This window comes from Somniosus microcephalus, chromosome 8 (assembly GCF_052327205.1).
Source record: "Somniosus microcephalus isolate GS21.2 chromosome 8, FLI_Smic_1.0, whole genome shotgun sequence".
NCBI lineage: Eukaryota > Metazoa > Chordata > Chondrichthyes > Squaliformes > Somniosidae > Somniosus > Somniosus microcephalus.
In genome coordinates, this window is record NC_140994.1 from 158659829 (window position 1) to 158678083 (window position 18255).

Sequence of the window (18255 nt, forward strand, 5' to 3'; positions counted from 1 at the left end):
CGGCTGCGTCACTGCCTGGGCGGCCGTTAAACTGTCAGGGGCGGAGCGGCGCCGGGCGGTCGGCACGTACGCGCACACAGTCAGACAGAGCGGCTTGGGCCTCGGCTGTGATCTCAGCACCTCCCGGGTCTGCCGGCGGGGAGGGCGACCCTCTTGGACCACTGCTGGGTGAGCCTGGCCTCGACACCAGCAACACTAACTGCCACCCGCCCACCCCACTCATCAACTTGCGGCGGGTTTTGTGATGGCGGAATCCGGTCGGACCTGAGAGCCGGCTCCGAGTTGCAGCCCGCCGCCTCCCTCCCTCCCGATAGCCGCGACATGCCTCAGTGTAACCCGCTCCACGCCGGGGGCGCCCCGCACCGCGGGCTGCTGCTGCGGCGGTAGGACTGCGCTTCAGCCGCTCACCCACGCCACACCAGACCAAGACCGTAAGTGCATCTTCGTTACTCCGGGCCGTGTCTCCCGTTACCAACCGGTGCCGAGGGACGCAGTGCAGCCACTGCTGCTCCATGCAGCCCTTACTTTACCAGGCCTACAGAGAGAGAGAGAGAGAGAGAGAGAGGGGGGTGTGCTGTTTGTTTCTTTCTTCTGGAAGGAAGGAGGGATTTAGTGTCTCTTGTATGTTTTTTCTTAACAGGTGGAGGAATCTTAAAGCCTGTTCTGTGTTTCCATCTGGAGAAACTGTAGCAGTAAAACAGCTATTATGGCTTCAAATGAACATAACGTTCCTGGTAATTTGGGCTCGTTTCTGTTCTGCTTTGTTCCCACCCTCTTTATTTGTAGTGCTTTTAACGGCAAAAGAAACCCGGTTTTCATGTAGTCGCTATCGCGAATTGTTCGTGTTTTAAGGCTGTGTTTCTAATATGCATTCATTTTAATTGTCCAAATTGTTTTCGGCAGTACAACTTCAAATTTGATTTAATTGCAATTGAGCATGGTTTTATTTATCGATGATTTAACGTAACTGATGAATATCTTGATGCTACAATTAATGCAAATTATATAACCCAATAGATCACTGCCATTGACGCTTGTACACAAGTAAAATTAAATGTACTGTCCATGTATGTTTCAGCCATCGAACATTCTTCGAGTCTACTAGAAAAGATGTCCCTACCAATAGGGATACACCGTCGGGCATTCAGTTATGATGACGCCTTGGAAGATTTAACGCCAATGACACCTCCACCTTCTGATATGGGGAGCAATATATTGTGGAAACCCGTTATCCCAGAGCGGAAATACCAACAATTGTCTATGGTATACTTCTATTTATTAGCAATGTGAGAATTGCAGTAACATTTGTATGTCCCCACTTAAATAAAATATTAAATTTGCAGTTGAATAGTGTGCTTTGGATGCTGGAACCTGCTGTGCATATTTGTTCTCCGTCTTTTTATTATTGAAGTTTTTCCAATTTTCATCGTGTTATGTTGATTATGGGCAGCAGATAGGCACTCATGAAAATTATTTTTCTGCAAATTACACTTTTTCAGTCGCTTTTGTTCCAAGAGTTTAATATGTGTTACGAGTTTCTTTGTGTATTCTGCTAGGGAGTTCGGACTTGCAGTATTTACTCAGCAAAGTAAATAAAGTGTGTTTAAAAATAATTTATACCAACTGCAGCAGCAAATAAATCTGCAACTTCTCCGTATAAAAGCAGGGTGATTTCTCCAGCAGAATGCTGAGTGGAGGATGGTTGCATCCCAGTCACTTGCAGCAGTGCAAGGCGTGATTGACGTGGGAATTCCCCCAATCATCTCCATTCTGGCCGGGAATAGTGGTGTGTCACTATATGCAGCCAATTGTCAGCCGATTATACATGAATTCTGCTTGGTAGGCAACATTGCAATCAAAGATCATTCTGGAGCCATATTTCAGACTGCTATTAAAGAAACCAGCCTGAATTTGGACGCGCGGCTTCTGCCATTTCCATGTTATACCAGTAGGTGGTTTCTTTAATAGTCGTCTGAAAAATGGCTCCAGAAAGATCTTTTAATGCAGCGCTGCCTACCAAGCAGAATTATGTATACTGGCTGATAATTTGATCATGATCAACATACTCTGTTACCTTTTTGAAGGTGAAAATTTCTAGTGCCTGGTATGGCATGCATCCATTACAAGTAGAAACTTCCAGTTTATGCTGCTTGTTGTCTTTATCACAAATGTAAATTCCTGGAACCCATAGTTACTAGAATGTGGTCTGGTGGACTTATTAACTCCCAAGTTAATTGTAGAACATCATGCACTGTTACTAACTTGAGGTTACTGCCATGGCAGTATAGCACTTTGGGAGGTCCTGAGATTGTGACAGGTGATATATAAATGCAAATCTTTTCTTTTAGGTTGACCATTTTTATAAATAGTATGCTCATTTCATAGGATTGTCACTTCAGTGATGTTCAGAACAAGTGATCTGAAGGGTTGTAAAAGCTTCGAGGTTTGGGTGATGTGGGGCATATAATTCTACTTCAGATGCTAACTGATGCATCAGTCCGCGTTTGCCAATGACAGGTTATTGGACCAGTCTTTTAGAACTATTTTTCATATTGAACTCTGCATTATTATCTATCCTTGTAGTACAATTTTCTTTACAGATTAGGCCTTTAATTAACCCATGTGAAGGAGGCCTATGATATTGCTTGAGTTGTTGAACCTGTTTGTAACAGCTTACATATAACTGAAGGTACATCAACATGGATGGTAGTTAACACCTGTATTTGAAATAGGAACAGATAACAGTTGAGGCAATTATGTTTTTTAATCAGTGACATAACTCATAACTGGATATTTAAACAGTAAAAATGCATAGATTTGTACAGTAAATTGTATAAAATTGTGATGCGATAGCAATTCATGCAAAATCATACCAACCATATATAGTTTTAGAATTGAGCTATACCTACCATTTACATAACAAGTGCTGATTGGTTTTTAAAAAAAAATGCACAAGTACCTATGATACAGACTTTCAGACTTGCAAAGCAAAATAATTACATTGTGTGTATTCTGCAAGGAAATGTTTCACCTCGTGGTCTTTTACTCTAGGTGGAAGATGGAGAAAATGGTGCTTCGTCTTCGATCATAGCTCCATTAACAGAGAGCCTGAGCAAAGCCCATGTGGTGAAAGCCAAAGCAACTTCTGTCATCATGAACTCACTTATGACAAGTAAGAAAGCCCTTTTAAACCACTGCATTAAGATTTGCTGACTGAATAGTGATAAATCTTAATTGTTGTAGTAAAGATCTTAAAGGACACTGTCTCAAGACTCTACTTAGACTATTCCACTGGTGTAGATGTTTTAAGTTTTTGCTTCACTAGTGCACCTAAATTCCCTCCTTCCAATCACCCCTGACCTCTAACATATCTGACCTCTAACAATTGTGCAGCTTCAGACCATTACCCTTTGGGGTCAGCAATCTGAACCCAATATCAGATTTGGATTGCCATTGTACCAACCAGGCTTGGATTATGTTTCTGACATCTCCTCTGCTGCTTGGACTCTGGAGTAGCATTATATTCTCCAGAGTTGACTTCCTGGAGATTTTCTCTCTTCCCCTCCCCCAAGAACACTTCATCATTTATCATCCTGCCCACCTCTCTCAAAACTCCATCTATTGATTTTTAAGTTCCTAGGTGCTTTCCTCACTGAATTTTTTCCTTTAGTTTACCCTCTGTCCCTACACTAAGCATCCTCTTGTTCTTGATGATTTCAACCTCCATCCTAACTTGCCTTTCCCTACCACTAATTTCCTTGCACACTTGCTTCCATCAACCGCACCCTCTATTGATTTTCTCCACCCATGTACATGGCTACCTTCTCAACATTGTTATTACAAAGGCTTCGAGACTTCTGTCACTGGGGTGCTCTGAGATCACTTATTTCACTCGACAGCCCAAACCCCCTCCAGTTTCATTCACTGTCTGTGGTGAGGGTGAGTTGGAACCCCTCTCCCCAGCTCTTTTTTAGGGCCTTCTCAAACTCTATCCTTCATCTTCTCTGACCTGCCATCTGCAATGGCATTAATGCCCTTCATAACTGCCTCACCATTACCTTTTTAATGGCCTTGGCCCTGTCACCTGTCACTCCACCAGTACAACAGCTACCTCCAAGATCTCAATTCCAGACCTCATAAGCTCAAATGTACCTGGCTTTTAACCAGCCTGTTGGTTCACTGCCAGATCTGGCTTGATTTATTATTGCTGGCTTTTCCTGGCTAAATCCAACATTAACAACTTGCATTTATATAGGGCCTTTTATGCAGTAAAATGAGCAAATGTGCTTCGCAGGAACACTATCAAACACCGAGCCACATGAGCTATTGGGACAGGTGACCAAAAGTTTGGTCAGAGCTAGATTTTAAGGAACATTTTAAAGGGGCGAAGTAGAGAGGTTTAGGGAGGGAATTCAAGAGCTTGGGCCTTGGGTATTTGGAAAATAAGGATGTGAATTTTAAAATTGAAGTGTTGCTGGACCGGGAGCCAATGTCGGTCAGTGATCACGGGGGTGATGGGTGAATGGGACTTGGTGCAAGTTAGGATACAGGCAGCAGAGTTTTACAGAAGGAGCAAGATGGGAGGCCAGCCAGGAGCGCATTGGAATAATCGAGTCTAGAGTAAGAAAGGCATGGATGTGGGTTTCAGCAGATGAGCTGAGGCCGGGCGATGTTACGGAGGTCGAAGGTGGTGGTCTTGGTGATGGAGGGCTATTGAGATGTCAGCTCATCTCGGTGTCAAAAAGGACACCAAGGTTGTGAATAGTCAGGTTCAGCCTCAAACAGTGACGAGGGAGAGGGATGGAGTCTGCGTCTAGGTAACAGTTTGTGGCAGGGACCAAAGACAATGGCTTCAGTCTTACCAATATTTAGTTGAAGGAAATTTCTGCTTGTCCAGTACTGGATGTTGGACAAAGAGCCTTACAAATCAGGTAGTGGAGGGGTTGAGAAAGGTGGTGGTGAGGTAGAGCTGTGTGTTGTTGGTGTACACGTGGTACCTGACATGATGTTTTCATATAATGTTGCCAGGGGCCAGCATGTAGTTGAGAAATAGGAGGGGGCCAAGGATAGATCCGGGGAACTCGAGGTAACTGGGCAGGAAGAGAAACCACTGCAGGTGATTCTCTGGCTACGCCTGGATAGATAGGATAGGAACCAAGCAAGGACATTACTTTACCTAGCTGGATGATGGAGGGGAGGCATTGGAGTAGGATGGTATGGTCAACCGTGGAGAGTAGAAGAAACTCCAAACTCTTATTCTGCATTACTAACTGTCTCTCTTGCCCTGCTTCCCCACCTACTTCTTTCATCCTGTTTTCAAAGAAAATGCAAAGAACTTATGGATTTCTTGAGGTATCCAGAGCAGCATCTCTACCATTGCCTCCTACCTATGCCATGACTCATCTGTGAAGCTCACCACCTGCTCCCTTGAGTCCTTCCTGCCCCCCCCCCGCTTCTGACCACTCAACTTTTGCTTCTCAGCCTATTGCTTGCTGACACAAAACTACCTCCTTCAAAACCGCCATCATCACCACTTCCTCAAAAAAAAAAAAAAAAAAAAAAAAAAAAAAAAAAAAAAAAAAAAAAAAAAAAATTGTTCCACTCTTTCCAGTTAATCACTCATATCTTACCTTTGTCTTCAAAGTTCTAGAATACTTCTGTCTTGCAACTACAGGCCCACCTTTCACACCACTCCCTGTTTGGGACCCTCCAATCTGGCCCACCTACATGAGATTGCACTGATCAAAGTTACCAATTACATCTTTTGTGACTGATAGAGGTCACTGTCACAGAATCACAGAAGACAGTCCTTATGCTTCTAACACCTCTGCTTCCATTGACAATGTTGATCATTATCCTTCTCCAGTGTGACTGCGTGGCAATCTCTCTTGTGGCACTCTTCTCTACTGGTTACATTTTGACTTGTCTAACAACAACACTACATATGTCTTAATGGTTTCTCTTCCCATGAGCATATGATCACCACTGATGTACCCAGGACTCCATCCATAATCATCACCCCTTCACTGTTTGTATACTGCCCCTTGGTGACCTCACCTAAAAGCGCAGGATCCGATTCAATATGTATGCTGACAACTCCCAGCTTTGCATTTCTGCCTCGTTCCTTGAGTCTGCTGCTTGACTTCCCAACTGCCTGTCTTCGATTAAGTCTTTGATAAATCAAAATTTCTTCCAGCTTAACTTAAGCAAATCTTTTTATTTGTATTCCATCAGCCTCCTCAACTGTTTAAGTCTGTTGGTGCGGTACTTGATCCTGAGCTAAGTTTCATTCCCAATGAAAGCTTTCGCCTTGAACAATATTGTTGCCTGCTTCCACCTGACCGCTTGTTCACTGATGTCAAGACTTTAATATACCTTTCTCACCTCAAGACTGGGTTTTCTCATGTTTTCCTAGTTGGCATTTCCTGTTCCCCATTTCCATCCTGCACTTCATTCTGAATTCTACTTACTGTATCCACTCAAAGCCCTGCTTTTCATTGGCTCACTGTACCCCTATGTAGCAACTCCAAGATTTGTATCTTTGGCTTCAAATCTTTTACTTCCTTGCTCCTCTTGTAACCTAAAATCACTGTTTGAACCTTGTGCCTCTCTGAAACAGGTCTATTCTATTGTTCCCTATAGCCTCCACTCACTATCTTTCAACTACTGTGCTGTTCCCTTCTGGAACTCCCCCCTGAAATCCTTCTGCCTTGCCTCTGCAGGGACAGGGTTCAGAATTTGGATGATCAGCCATGATCTCATTGAATGGCGGAGCAGGCTCGAGGGGCCTATGTTTCTATGTATGTTTCTTCAGGAAGCTTTTGAAAGCAGAACAGAAGATTTTTGATTCTCGACCACTGTTTTAACCCTGCCCCAACTCCATTCTACATGTTTTACCCCTCTGCTCTGTCCATTTTTTTTTCACCTTTCCGTAAAGTGCTCTTGAGATGTCATTCCAACGGAGTGCTTTTATAAATGAAAATTGTTGTTGGAAATATTCTGGTTAAATAGTTTGTATATTGAAAGAGAAATTTGTATTAAATATATCCACTCTAGTTTTAATTGCTGGTCTATAATGCACACTGACCATTACCATTTCCTTTTGTACGTAGTAAAAGTAATAATGTTTCCTCTGGCTTTTAAATTGTTTTGTTTTATATTTTAATTACCAGAGCAGACGCAGGAAAGCATACAGCGGTTTGAGAAGCAGGCTGGTCTGACAGATGCTGGTTACCAACCACACAAGGGCCTAGTTGCAGAAGAGGCCAGTTATCACCGTGTGGGGGAAGCATTACAGGTGAGAATGGAGCACTTTTCCATTTATGCATCAAATGTTGGTGTGCACCACCAGCTCAAGTATGATAATGGCCCGGAATTTGTGGTTGTACTGATAGCGAAACTGTCAGCGTTTGCCGTCATTACCCTGTTTAACTGACAGCAATTTCTGGCATCCACACGTGCGCAGTTAAACGTGGAAATCTAGAAGTTGCTCTGTGATTCCCCGTTCCTCTACGGTGCGTTGAAGTCCTTGTAGATGGAAATCTTAGAAATCACTTGAATTGACGTGAACTTACACTTTTTATGCTGTAACTCTCTTTCCACCCCCCCCCACTCCCAATAAAAAGTTGAGCCTTGTTGAATGAGATGTAACTGGGTTTTTAGCGGTGTACTAGGTCATAATTACTGCTGAACAACCTCTCTGGCCCTGAAAAATGAATTTTATATTTGAGGGAAGTCAAATTTGCTTCATTTATGATACAAATTCCCATAGATTTTTAATATAATAAAAAATAATTTTAAGTTTGATATTTCATGTTCTACCTTAATCCCATGTGTATGTCCTAATCTTTATTTTGCTCTCTGTAAAATGATTAAAAATTGATAATCAATGCTTTTTACTTCTTGGTTTGCTCTCTGAGAATTCTTCATTGTGATTGAATGCTTAGACTGCTTGATGACATCACTGTTGCGGGATGCCGGAGATCCCCTAGTCCTGGCGCCAGAATGAAATTAACGTCAAGAAAGGTGAAAACCACACCACAGATTGCTAGATCTTTGCGGGTAGCTTTCTTTGAGGTCAGTGGCGAATGCTGTTTCTTCGCCGCTGACTGCAAAATCCAGGCCATTATATCATGCAGAGTAAATCCCACATGTTATGGACCATAGTAGCCACCCTAATGGATGAATTGGTGATTTGTGCTGTAGTACTTTTGCTCCGAAGAGCTATGTTGAGACCACCAATCTCATTTTATTGTAGGACCATACATAGGTAGCAAAAGAGAAGACTTTCATCCCAATAGTGTGGGCTGAATTTAGGTTTCAAAGGTAAAAGTACAATGCTTTGGGATACTGAGTCTTTATATTAAAAAAGCTTCCTCCTTGTGAAGGAGAGGAAATCATGGACACAAACCAGTCCTGGTCTGTGGTGTAACTGGTGTGTTACCAGCAGTTGTTTTCTATTGCCATTCTTCATGTATGAGCCTAGATAATAAGTGATGGGCTATTCAACTATGAGGGAATCCCTGATCCTGGCCATGTTCATTGTTCAATTTTGTGCTTTCCAGCAGGGTCACCAGATAATTACCTTCCAGCAGGGTCACCAGATAATTACCTAAAGTAGTAACCCTAGCTATTTTTATCTTTCCCCCACTACTCCAGCTCAAGATCAGCTCCCTTGCTACAATCTGTTTACCAGGAATGGACCATAAGATGTTCTGGGCTGAGTCAGTTGCACACTGGCTTTACTAGCTGAGCTTTGTGACTAAATAAATAGTCTTTAAGATTACATCTGCCTATTGGCTGCCGCTTTAGTATTTATGTTTGCAATTTATTTGTTTTTTTAAAAAAAAACAGAAATTCAAAGTACAGAGTGTGGATCTAAATAAAGATAAGCAGCTATCCTCATCAACCCACTCAACTCCCTGCGGGACTCCACAGGCCTCACCAATGCCAAATCGCAGGTATAGAAAAAGTTGTAAACTGGCACAAAATATTTGTTCAGTTAACTTAAATTGCTACAGCTATTATCAACTCATTTCATTTTTTAATCCAAAATAATGGAAATCATTCTATTGTTTCCACCTTGGATGACTCCAGGGTGGTGACTAAATGTGTACAAGATATTAAATACTGTAGCCCCCCCCCAACTTTTGGAACAAGCTAACTTGAGCAGTTTCACCTATACTAAAGATGGGTAAGAACTACCGCCACTGAGTGGCAAAGAAAACCGATCAAGGCATGAAAGGTACACCGATGGATAGAGATGCATGAAAGGAGGGCAACAATCTAAAATTGTTGGAGGATGGTTTTTTAAAATTTTGCTAAGGCGATCCTGGGACTGGGGCTGTTGTCCAACACGAGCGATGAACAGTAATCAATTGGAAAAGAAATGAGCACGGTCTAATCCAAGTAGGATCAGTAGCTACATTTTCCCAAACGGATAGCAACTAATTATCTTGCCATAAGCTAGTCTGTACGCCTGGCAGAATCTGATCCCATCTGCTGGTTGTTGCCCTTGTTCGATGCGTCCCCAGCAATCTGCCTATCTTTTCATTCCTTGGTTGGCTTTCTTGGTCACTCAGTGGCAGTAGTTCGTGCCCATCTTTAGTACAGGTGAAACAAGTTGGTATCAGTTGCAAAAGGGGGGTGGTGGGGGCTGCGGCATTTAATGTTGTATAACAATTAGTCGTACAACCATCTTACAGAAGGGTGAGTGTTCTTGTTGATGCCATAGCAAAATCACAATTAGTATTTTTAATAAAAACAGAAAATGCTGGAGATACTCAGCAGGTCAGGCAGCATCTGTGAAGAGGAAGAGAAACAGTTAACGTTTCAGGTTGAGACCTTTCGTCAGAACTTTCAGATTTCCAGCATCTGCAGTATTTTTTTTGTATTCGTATTTTTAATGTTTAGTTTACTAACTACCCAATGGTTGTGGGTGAAAAATCTATTGTAAATGAGCTGGATCTTATTTTGTGCTTAAGTCAGTTCCTCGACGAGATGCACAAAAACTTTTTAACATTAAATTTGTAAATTTTTGTGATTTAATTTATCTGAATATTTCACTATATATAGATATTTAATGTACCTGGATATGATTACTAAACATTTGATTTTAATATATATATATAATAATTGAGTTAATGCTGTCTTGTGATAGAGGGGAAGAAATATTTTTATTGCTTTTCTGGTGCTGGTTTCAGATCTTTGTTTGGCCAGGGAGCATCTTCTGATTTGAACAGTAAAAGTCCAGAAGGAGATTCCACTACATTTGTTAGTGAAGCAACTGCAGCTGAAAAATGGAGGCCTTTCATGCGTACACAGAATTACAGAGCAACTGAACCAGGTAGGAAGATTAACAATGAGATAACAACAAAGTGCTGGAAACACTCAGCAGGTCAGGCAGCATCAAAGAGAGTAGAAACAGAATCAACGTTTCGGGTCAAACCCTTTGTCAGAACTGGAAAAGATCAGGGAAGAGAGATTTTTAAGCGGGCAAGGAGGAGGGTTGGAAAAAACAAAGGGAAGGTCTGTGAATGGATGGAAGGCAGGAGAGATTGAATGACAAAAGGATGATCGTGGAAGGCAAAAGGTAATGGGACAAGTTAAGAAACAAAAGATGGCTCTAGACGATATGATGATGATGTGAGGTACCAAAGTGACAGCTACCGGTTGCCTGTCACTAATTCTCCCCTCCACTCCCACTCTGATCTCTCCGTCCTCAGCCTCTTGCATTGTTCCAACGAAGCTTAACGTAAGCTCGAGGAACAGCACCTCATCTTTCTATTGGGCACTTTATAGCCTTCTGGACTTAACATAGAGTTCAACAATTTCAATATAAATTGGCCGCTGTAGTTTTTTTTTTTGCTCTTGTTTCCTCACATGGTAGCTGTTAATGTTGCTGCCACCATGCATCATCTAGAGCCATCTTTTCTTAACTTGTCCCATTACCTTTTGCCTTACACTATCATCCCTTTTGTTGTTCAATCTCTCCTGCCTTCTATCCCATCACAGACCTTCCCTTTGTTCTTTCCTCCTCTGCTTAAAAATCTCTCCTCCCTAACCTTTTCCAGCTCTGATGAAGGGTTCGCCCTGAAACGTTGACTATTTCTCCTCTTCGATGCTGCCTGACCTGCTAAATGTTTCCAGCACTTTCTGTTTCAGGTTTCCAGCATCTACAGTATTTTGCTATTGTAGGAAGATTAACAAAATCTATTTGAATTTGCTCAGCACCAACTAAATCCTAATCTCCCAATTCTTGTCTTGGAAAAAAACAACAAATATGAAATTACTGTTGCCTTAATTTAACCAACAAGCCTATTATGCAGCACTCTCGGGTGCCTTTTGTACCCAAACCATTTCCTTTATCGGTACACTTCATTATTTTCTCAAATTTATTACTTTCCATTAAATTTGTCAAACATGACTTGTACAAGTCTATGCTGGCTGTCCTTGTCTTTCTAGATGAGTATTAGTTTTACCCTGTAAGGTGAATGTTTCTGTAATATGACCTTTTGGAAGCTTACTTATTACTGATTAGTTGACTGGTCTATAGTTACCAGGTTTAGCCCCCTTTTTAAGCTTTTGAATAGAGGTATTACATTGGCAACCATTCAGGCCTCTAGCACAACTTCCATATCCGAGGACCTATGAAAGATTTTTGGTCAGAGCCTCTATTTCCCCTCCATTACTTCAGCATTCTGTGATGTGTTTGGTCAGGTCTTGGTTCCTTTTTATCTTTGAGTTACACCAATTTCTTAAGTACTGTTTCCTTATCTAGTTATCCTATCTAATTGCTCCACCACCTGTTCTTGTACCTTTTTAACTCCCAGAACTGCATTCTCCTGTGAAAGTACTCATATCATCTCTACTTTAGTCCTTCATCCTCCACAAGAAGATTTCCTTATTCAACTCCAATTGGCCCTACCCTTTCTTGATTCTCTTACTTTGTGTTTATACTAGCTTCCCCATTTCACTTTGCTACCCTCTTCTAACCCTCTGTCATTTTAATTGTATCTTGTTACATGGCAAAAAGAGTATAAGAACATAAGAAATAGGAGCTGGAGTAGGCCATTTGGCCCTTCAGGCCTGCTCCGCCATTCAACAAGATTATGGCTGATCATCTACCTCCACTCTACCTTCCCGCACTATCCCCATATCCCTTAATTCCCTTCGTTCCCAAAAAATTATCGACCTCTGTCTTGAATATACTCGATGACTGAGCAGCCACAGCTCTCTGAGGTAGAGAATTCCAAAGATTCACAACCCTGAGTGAAGAAATTTCTCCTCCTCCTCTCCACCTAAATGGCCTACCCCTTATTCTGTGATTGTGACCCCATGTTCTAGATTCCCCAACCAGGGGAAACATTTTTCCAGCATTAACCTTATCAAGCCCCTCAAGAATTTTGTTTCAGCACGGTGGCATAGTGGTTAGCACTGTTGCCTCACAGCGCCAGGGACCCGGGTTCAAATCCGGCCTCTGGTGACTGTCTGTGTGGAGTTTGCACATTCTCCCCGTGTTTGCGTGGGTTTTCTCCGGGTGCTCCGGTTTCCTCCCACAGTCCAAAGATGTGCGGGTTAGGTTGATTTGGCCATGACAAAAAAAAAAAATTGGCCCTTCGTGTTAGGGGGGGATTAAATACGTGGGGTTACGGGGATGGGGCTTGTGTGGGATGGCTGTCGGTGTAGGGACCGGGTGCTAGGGTTTAGATGATCAGCCATGATCTCGTTGAATGGCGGAGCAGGCTCGAAGGGCCGAATGGCCTACTCCTGCTCCTATCTTCTATGTATGTAATTAGATCGCCTCTCATTCTTCTAAACTCTCAAGAAATATAGGCTTAGTCTACTCAATCTCTCCTCGTAGAGCAATCTCCTCATCCCAGGAACCAGTCTAGTGAACCTTCACTGCACTCCCTCTAAGGCAAGTATGTTGGGTAAGGAGACCAGAACTGTACACAGTACTCCAGGTGTGGCCTCACCAATGCCCTGTATAATTGTAGTAAGACTTCTTTACTCTTATACTCCAATCCCTTTTGTAACAAAAGCTAACATACCATTTGCTTTCCTAATTGCTTGCTGTACTTGCATGTTAACTTTCTGTGATTCATGTACAAGGACACCCAGGTCCCTCTGAGTGCAAACCTTTCCCAGTCTCTCTCTCCATTCAAAAAAAAATTCTGCTTTTTTGTTTTTCCTACCAAAGTGCATAACTTCACAATTCCCCACAATGTATTCCATTTGCCATGTTCTTGCCCACTCAGTCAACCTGTCATATCTCTCTGCAGCCTCTTTGCGTCCTCCTCACTGCTTACTTTCCCACCTAACTTTTTGTATCATCAGCAAACTGGGATACGTTACTCAGTCCCTTCATCTAAATCATTAATATAGTATGAAAGCTGCACAAATGGCATTCAACCAATATAAATCTTTTTTTTCTAGTTTTATGCAAAAATGCTTTCATATTGAACGCATTAAATGAAGAACTATCTGGGCAGCATTTCTGACTCCTCAGTGGAGCAGACCCTCATCAGGAACAGTTCTACACAAGTTCTTGGGGTACCTTTTTTTAAAACCTGGTGCTTGTGCATTATTGTAGAGGTACAGATTTTTGTTCTCCATCATCGCTGTGTCATCCACTGAGGAAATCCAACCCAGAATACTACTGTGCAGTTGCTGTTGGCTCGTGATAGAGCAACATTGGTAGAGAAGTGAAAACTGTTCACTTATCCATCCCTTTGTTAGGGAATGGCAAATAGTGCTGTGGAAAACAGAACCAGTTCAATCAAAAATTCTTTTTTTTTTTCAATTTTTCTCTGCATATATTAGCACCTCACACCTCCCAACAAAGTGACTGAGTTGAGGAATGCATTTTTTATACCAAGTTTTTGCCATTTTAATGTCTCTATGTAAATTTTAATTACTGGCTATTTGACGTTTCTTTTAAATCCATTTCTTTAAGAATACATTTCTGGCATTTGGTGCTAACATGAATTATTTTTCTGCAGGTGGTTTTGCTATTCAGAATTACAAAGGCATGCAAAAACCCTCTCCTATGGACATCATGCGTACTCAGGGCACTGCTGCTAAGATGGCAGAAGATCGTGCAAACTTGAAACCACCCAAAATGGAGCTAACTTTGCGAGAAAAACAAAAAAAGTCTCGTGTTCGGACTCACCATGTAGAGCCCAGAGATCTAAACGTTTTTGCTCCTACAGGATTTTAATATAATTATACCATACTTCATGTCGGCTGTGTGCACCCTCTGCTTGAGTAAATTGCAACATTAACTCACTCCTATGAGATCTTCATTTGGTTGTATCTGACTACACATTACACTTGTAGAGATTTTATTTTTAAATTAGCAGGGGGGAATAGAAGATAAATTAGAATTCTGCTGTAGAATCAGAACCAGTGTGAAGAACTTGAAACCCACATAATGCTTATTTACACCAAAAAGGATATGTTGATATATTTCTGCAGTCTTTATCATCTTCTCCCCTGCCCCGGGCCACAAAAAGCCTGCAGCTAAATTGGAATATTAGAGCCTCGGTGTTGACGTACAATGCATGCTGAGGTTTCTGGTTGTAATCCTAACTAACCAACAAGTTGGTTTCACATAGCCTTGTTGTAAAATGTGAATGATAACAAGGTGTTGCAGAATAATATACTTTAGCTTGTGTGAGGTTAAAGAGAAAGGCTGATGGGATAACCGCATAGTACTAGTGAACCACCTGTACTCGTCTATTTGTGGTATTGTGTCTAATATGTTAAATAAACTCTTGCACATAATTTTGTGACTTATTTCAGGCTACTCTCTCTCTTTTTGGAAACTGCAATTTGTTATATATTCTGTTAACCATATTTATAATGGCTGGCTAAATTGAGGTTGCTGACCAAAGATGGTCAAACCTGGTTAAAGCCTTTTTTTTTTTTTAAATTGAACTAGAATTGTACAAATTAGTACAGGTACTGTTGATTGCAAATGGATTTTTTTTTAAATAACCATTTTGAGATGTAAAAGTTTGTGGTAGAAACTGAGAACTTTTTTGTGTCCAGATGTTTGAGGGTTTCCTGTGACTTATGCAATCTAACCATATTTCTCATGAGCCTGCTGATGTGCTCCTTTCAGCGGTTGATCAGATTGACATTTGAACTCTCGACGACAGCAACACTTGGTACCAAGAACACTTTGTAACTAAGTACAGGAAACTCTTGTTTAAACGGCACCTAAAATATCCGGAATTCTCTTAACCGGCAAAATTCTCACTCCGAAAACAACACCTCAATAACCGGCAATGTTGCAGAGTCTGAGTCTCCTGCGGTGGCCGAGTTAGTCAGTGGGGGTAGTTCTCCAAACAGCCACTTCTTGGCGCTGTCAGAACTCGGAACACCTCAATACCCCTGTAGCAGGAGTCTGACTCTCCCGCGCTGCCGGTAGTCTCTTCTGATCTGCCATTTTACAGGGGTACTTTGTCTCCCACACTGCTGGTAGTCATTGCATTGCATTACCCTCAACTGGCAGTATTGTACTTAATCAAACATCTTCCACCATCCCTTTAACACAACATTCTGTAGGTGAGTACCCAATTACTGTATACTGCACATTTCTTGATTTTTTAAAATTTTTCTTTGTTAAAAATAGCCTCGGTAGATAACCCTCTCCATTATCCGGAATTTTTGATCAACCGGCAACAGGGCGGTCCCCTCGGCGCCGGATACCAAAGAGTTTCCTGTAATTGGAATTTCTAAAACTGCCATACGAGAATTTTGTATTTAACAGTATTTCCACCAGGTATTAACTAATTTCTGGCTGTCTTAAAACTACATAAAGGTAATGTGATATTCATTTAAAAAAAAAGTAAAACTGCCCACAAGGGGCTGTTAACATTTTGTAGCCTGGATTTTCTAGTCCCTTGAAAGAAGTGGACTACTGTCAGTATTAAAATGCCAATTGAATAATTTATGCTTATTGTATGATACTTGTTTCTTTGTTGATGCACCTCTCGTCAAGAGGTGTTTGTTTTCACAACTGGATCTGCAGTCTTTGGAATGAATCGCATCCTCCAACTATGACAGCTATATTTAACACAAGGAAGCCTTTGGCAATGAAAGCAAATGGGTTTCAATAGCCCTAATCCTCTTCATTCCAACGTTCACAAAGATGAGCACTGAGGGGCATGACCATTTTGGTCGATCTACTTCATTCTTCCATAGAATGGTATGATTTCTCCCTTTTCGGCCACACCCAACATGATGCCACCAACAAACCTCTCTCTCTCTCTCTCTCTCTCTCTCTTCCCCTTCCCATCCAAGTGCAGGAGATGCAACACTTGTCCTTTCATCTCCCTTCCCGCTGTGCATGGTCCCAAACATTCCTTTTTGATTAAAAATGTAACAGTATGTAACTGAACCGACCAGGGGGCAAGCAACCTTAGATCTGGTCCTGTGTAACGAGACAGGATTAATTAAAAATGTCCTAGTAAAGGATCCCCTTGGAATGAGTGACTATAACATGGTTGAATTCCATATTCAATTAGAGGGTGAGAAGGTTGGATCTCAAACAAGCGTGCTAAGCTTGAATAAAGGAGACTGAAGGTATGAGAACGGAATTGAGTAGAGTGGATTGGGAAAATAGATTAAAGGGTAAGACGGTACATGATCAGTGGTGTACATTTAAGGAGTTACTTTACAACTTCCAAAAAAAATATATTCCACAGAAGAAAAGGGTGTAAAAGAAAAGACAGCCATCTGTGTCTAAGTAAAGAAATTAAGGATAGTATTTGACTAAAAACAAGGGCATATAAGGTAGCCAAATCTAGTGGGAGGATAGAGGATTGGGAAAACTTTAAAAGACAGCAAAAAATAACAAAGATTGATTAAGAAAGGGAAGATAGATTATGAAAGTAAATTAGCAAAAAATATAAAAACAGATAGTAAGAGTTTTTATAGTTATATAAAAAGAAAAAGGGTGGCTAAAGTAAATGTTGGTCCCTTAGAGGATGAGACCGGGAAATTAATGGTGGGAAATATGGAGATGGCAAAAGCACTGAATATTTTATATCAGTCTTTACAGTAGAAGACACTAAGAATATCCCAACACTGGACAAACAGGGGGCTATGGGGGGGGAGGAGCTAAACACGATCAAAATCACTAAGGAAGTGGTACTCGGTAAAATAATGGGACTCAAGGCGGATAAATCACCTGGATCTGATGGCTTACATCCTAGGGTCTTGAGGGAAGTGGTGGTAGGGATTGTGGATGCATTGGTAATAATTTTCCAAAACTCCCTGGACTCAGCAAAGGTCCCGGCAGACTGGAAAACTGCTAATGTAACACCCTTATTTAAAAAGGGCAGTAGACAGAAGGCTGGAAACTATAGACTGGTTAGCCTAACATCTGTGGTAGGTAAAATTTTGGAGTCCATTATTAAGGAGACAGTAACAGGACATTTGGATAATCATAATTTAATAGGACAAAGTCAGCATGGTTTTATGAAGGGGAAGTCATGTTTGACAAATTTGCTGGAGTTCTTTGAGGAAGTAACATATAGAGTGGATAAAGGGGAACCAGTGGATGTAGTGTATTTAGACTTCCAAAAGGCATTTGACAAGGTGCCACACAAAAGATTATTGCTTAAGATAAAAAATCACAGGATTGGGGGTAATATTCTGGCATGGATAGAGGATTGGCTTTCTAACAGAAGGCAGAGAGTTGGGATAAATGGTTCATTCTCAGACTGGCAATCAGTAACTAGTGGTGTTCCGCAGGGGTCAGTGCTGGGCCCCCAACTCTTTACAATCTATATTAACGATTTGGAGGAGGGGACCGAGTGTAACATATCAAAGTTTGCAGATGATACTAAGATGGGAGGGAAAGTAGTGAGTGAGGAGGACATAAAAAACCTGCAAAGGGACATAGGCTAAGTAAGTGGGCAGAGATTTGGCAGATGGAATACAATACTGGAAAGTGTGAGGTTATGCACTTTGGCAGGAAAAATCATAGAGCAAGTTATTATCTTAATGGCAAGAAACTGGAAAGTACTGAAGTACAAAGGGATCTGGGGGTCCTGGTGCATGAAACTCAAAAGGTTAGTATGCAGGTGCAGCAAGTGATTAAGAAGGCCAATGGAATGTTGGCTTTCATTGCTAGGGGGATAGAATATAAAAATAGGGAGGTGTTGCTTCAGTTGTACAAGGTATTGGTGAGACCGCACCTGGAATACTGCATACAGTTTTGGTGTCCATACTTAAGAAAAG

General features: G+C 41.5%; 1 protein-coding gene and 1 long non-coding RNA gene across 4 annotated transcripts in view; one reads left to right on the top strand and one right to left on the bottom strand.

The window, feature by feature from the left end:
* kiaa1191 (KIAA1191 ortholog) lies at positions 1-14799 on the top strand. Of its 3 annotated transcripts, XM_085995287.1 has the most exons (9): positions 1-431; positions 641-734; positions 1079-1263; positions 3052-3172; positions 7173-7297; positions 8854-8960; positions 10203-10345; positions 12863-12919; positions 14004-14063. In XM_085995287.1, the coding sequence occupies exons 2-8, from the start codon at positions 707-709 to the stop codon at positions 12916-12918; spliced, it is 765 nt and encodes a 254-aa protein (XP_085851413.1). In that variant the 5' UTR covers positions 1-431; positions 641-706; the 3' UTR covers position 12919; positions 14004-14063. The 3 variants fall into 3 exon arrangements, with proteins under 3 accessions (XP_085851413.1, XP_085851411.1, XP_085851412.1); XM_085995285.1 differs by lacking the exon at positions 12863-12919 and having other exon boundaries at positions 12-431; positions 14004-14799; XM_085995286.1 differs by lacking the exons at positions 641-734; positions 12863-12919 and having other exon boundaries at positions 15-431; positions 14004-14799.
* Positions 8959-18255, bottom strand: part of LOC147113893 (uncharacterized) — a 24179-nt gene continuing 14882 nt past the window's right edge. The window contains exons 2-3 of the long non-coding RNA XR_015079301.1: positions 13559-13756; positions 8959-9801 (exon numbers count right to left, since the gene is read on the bottom strand). This is a non-coding gene — a long non-coding RNA (uncharacterized LOC147113893). The remainder of the gene's footprint in view (positions 9802-13558; positions 13757-18255) is intronic.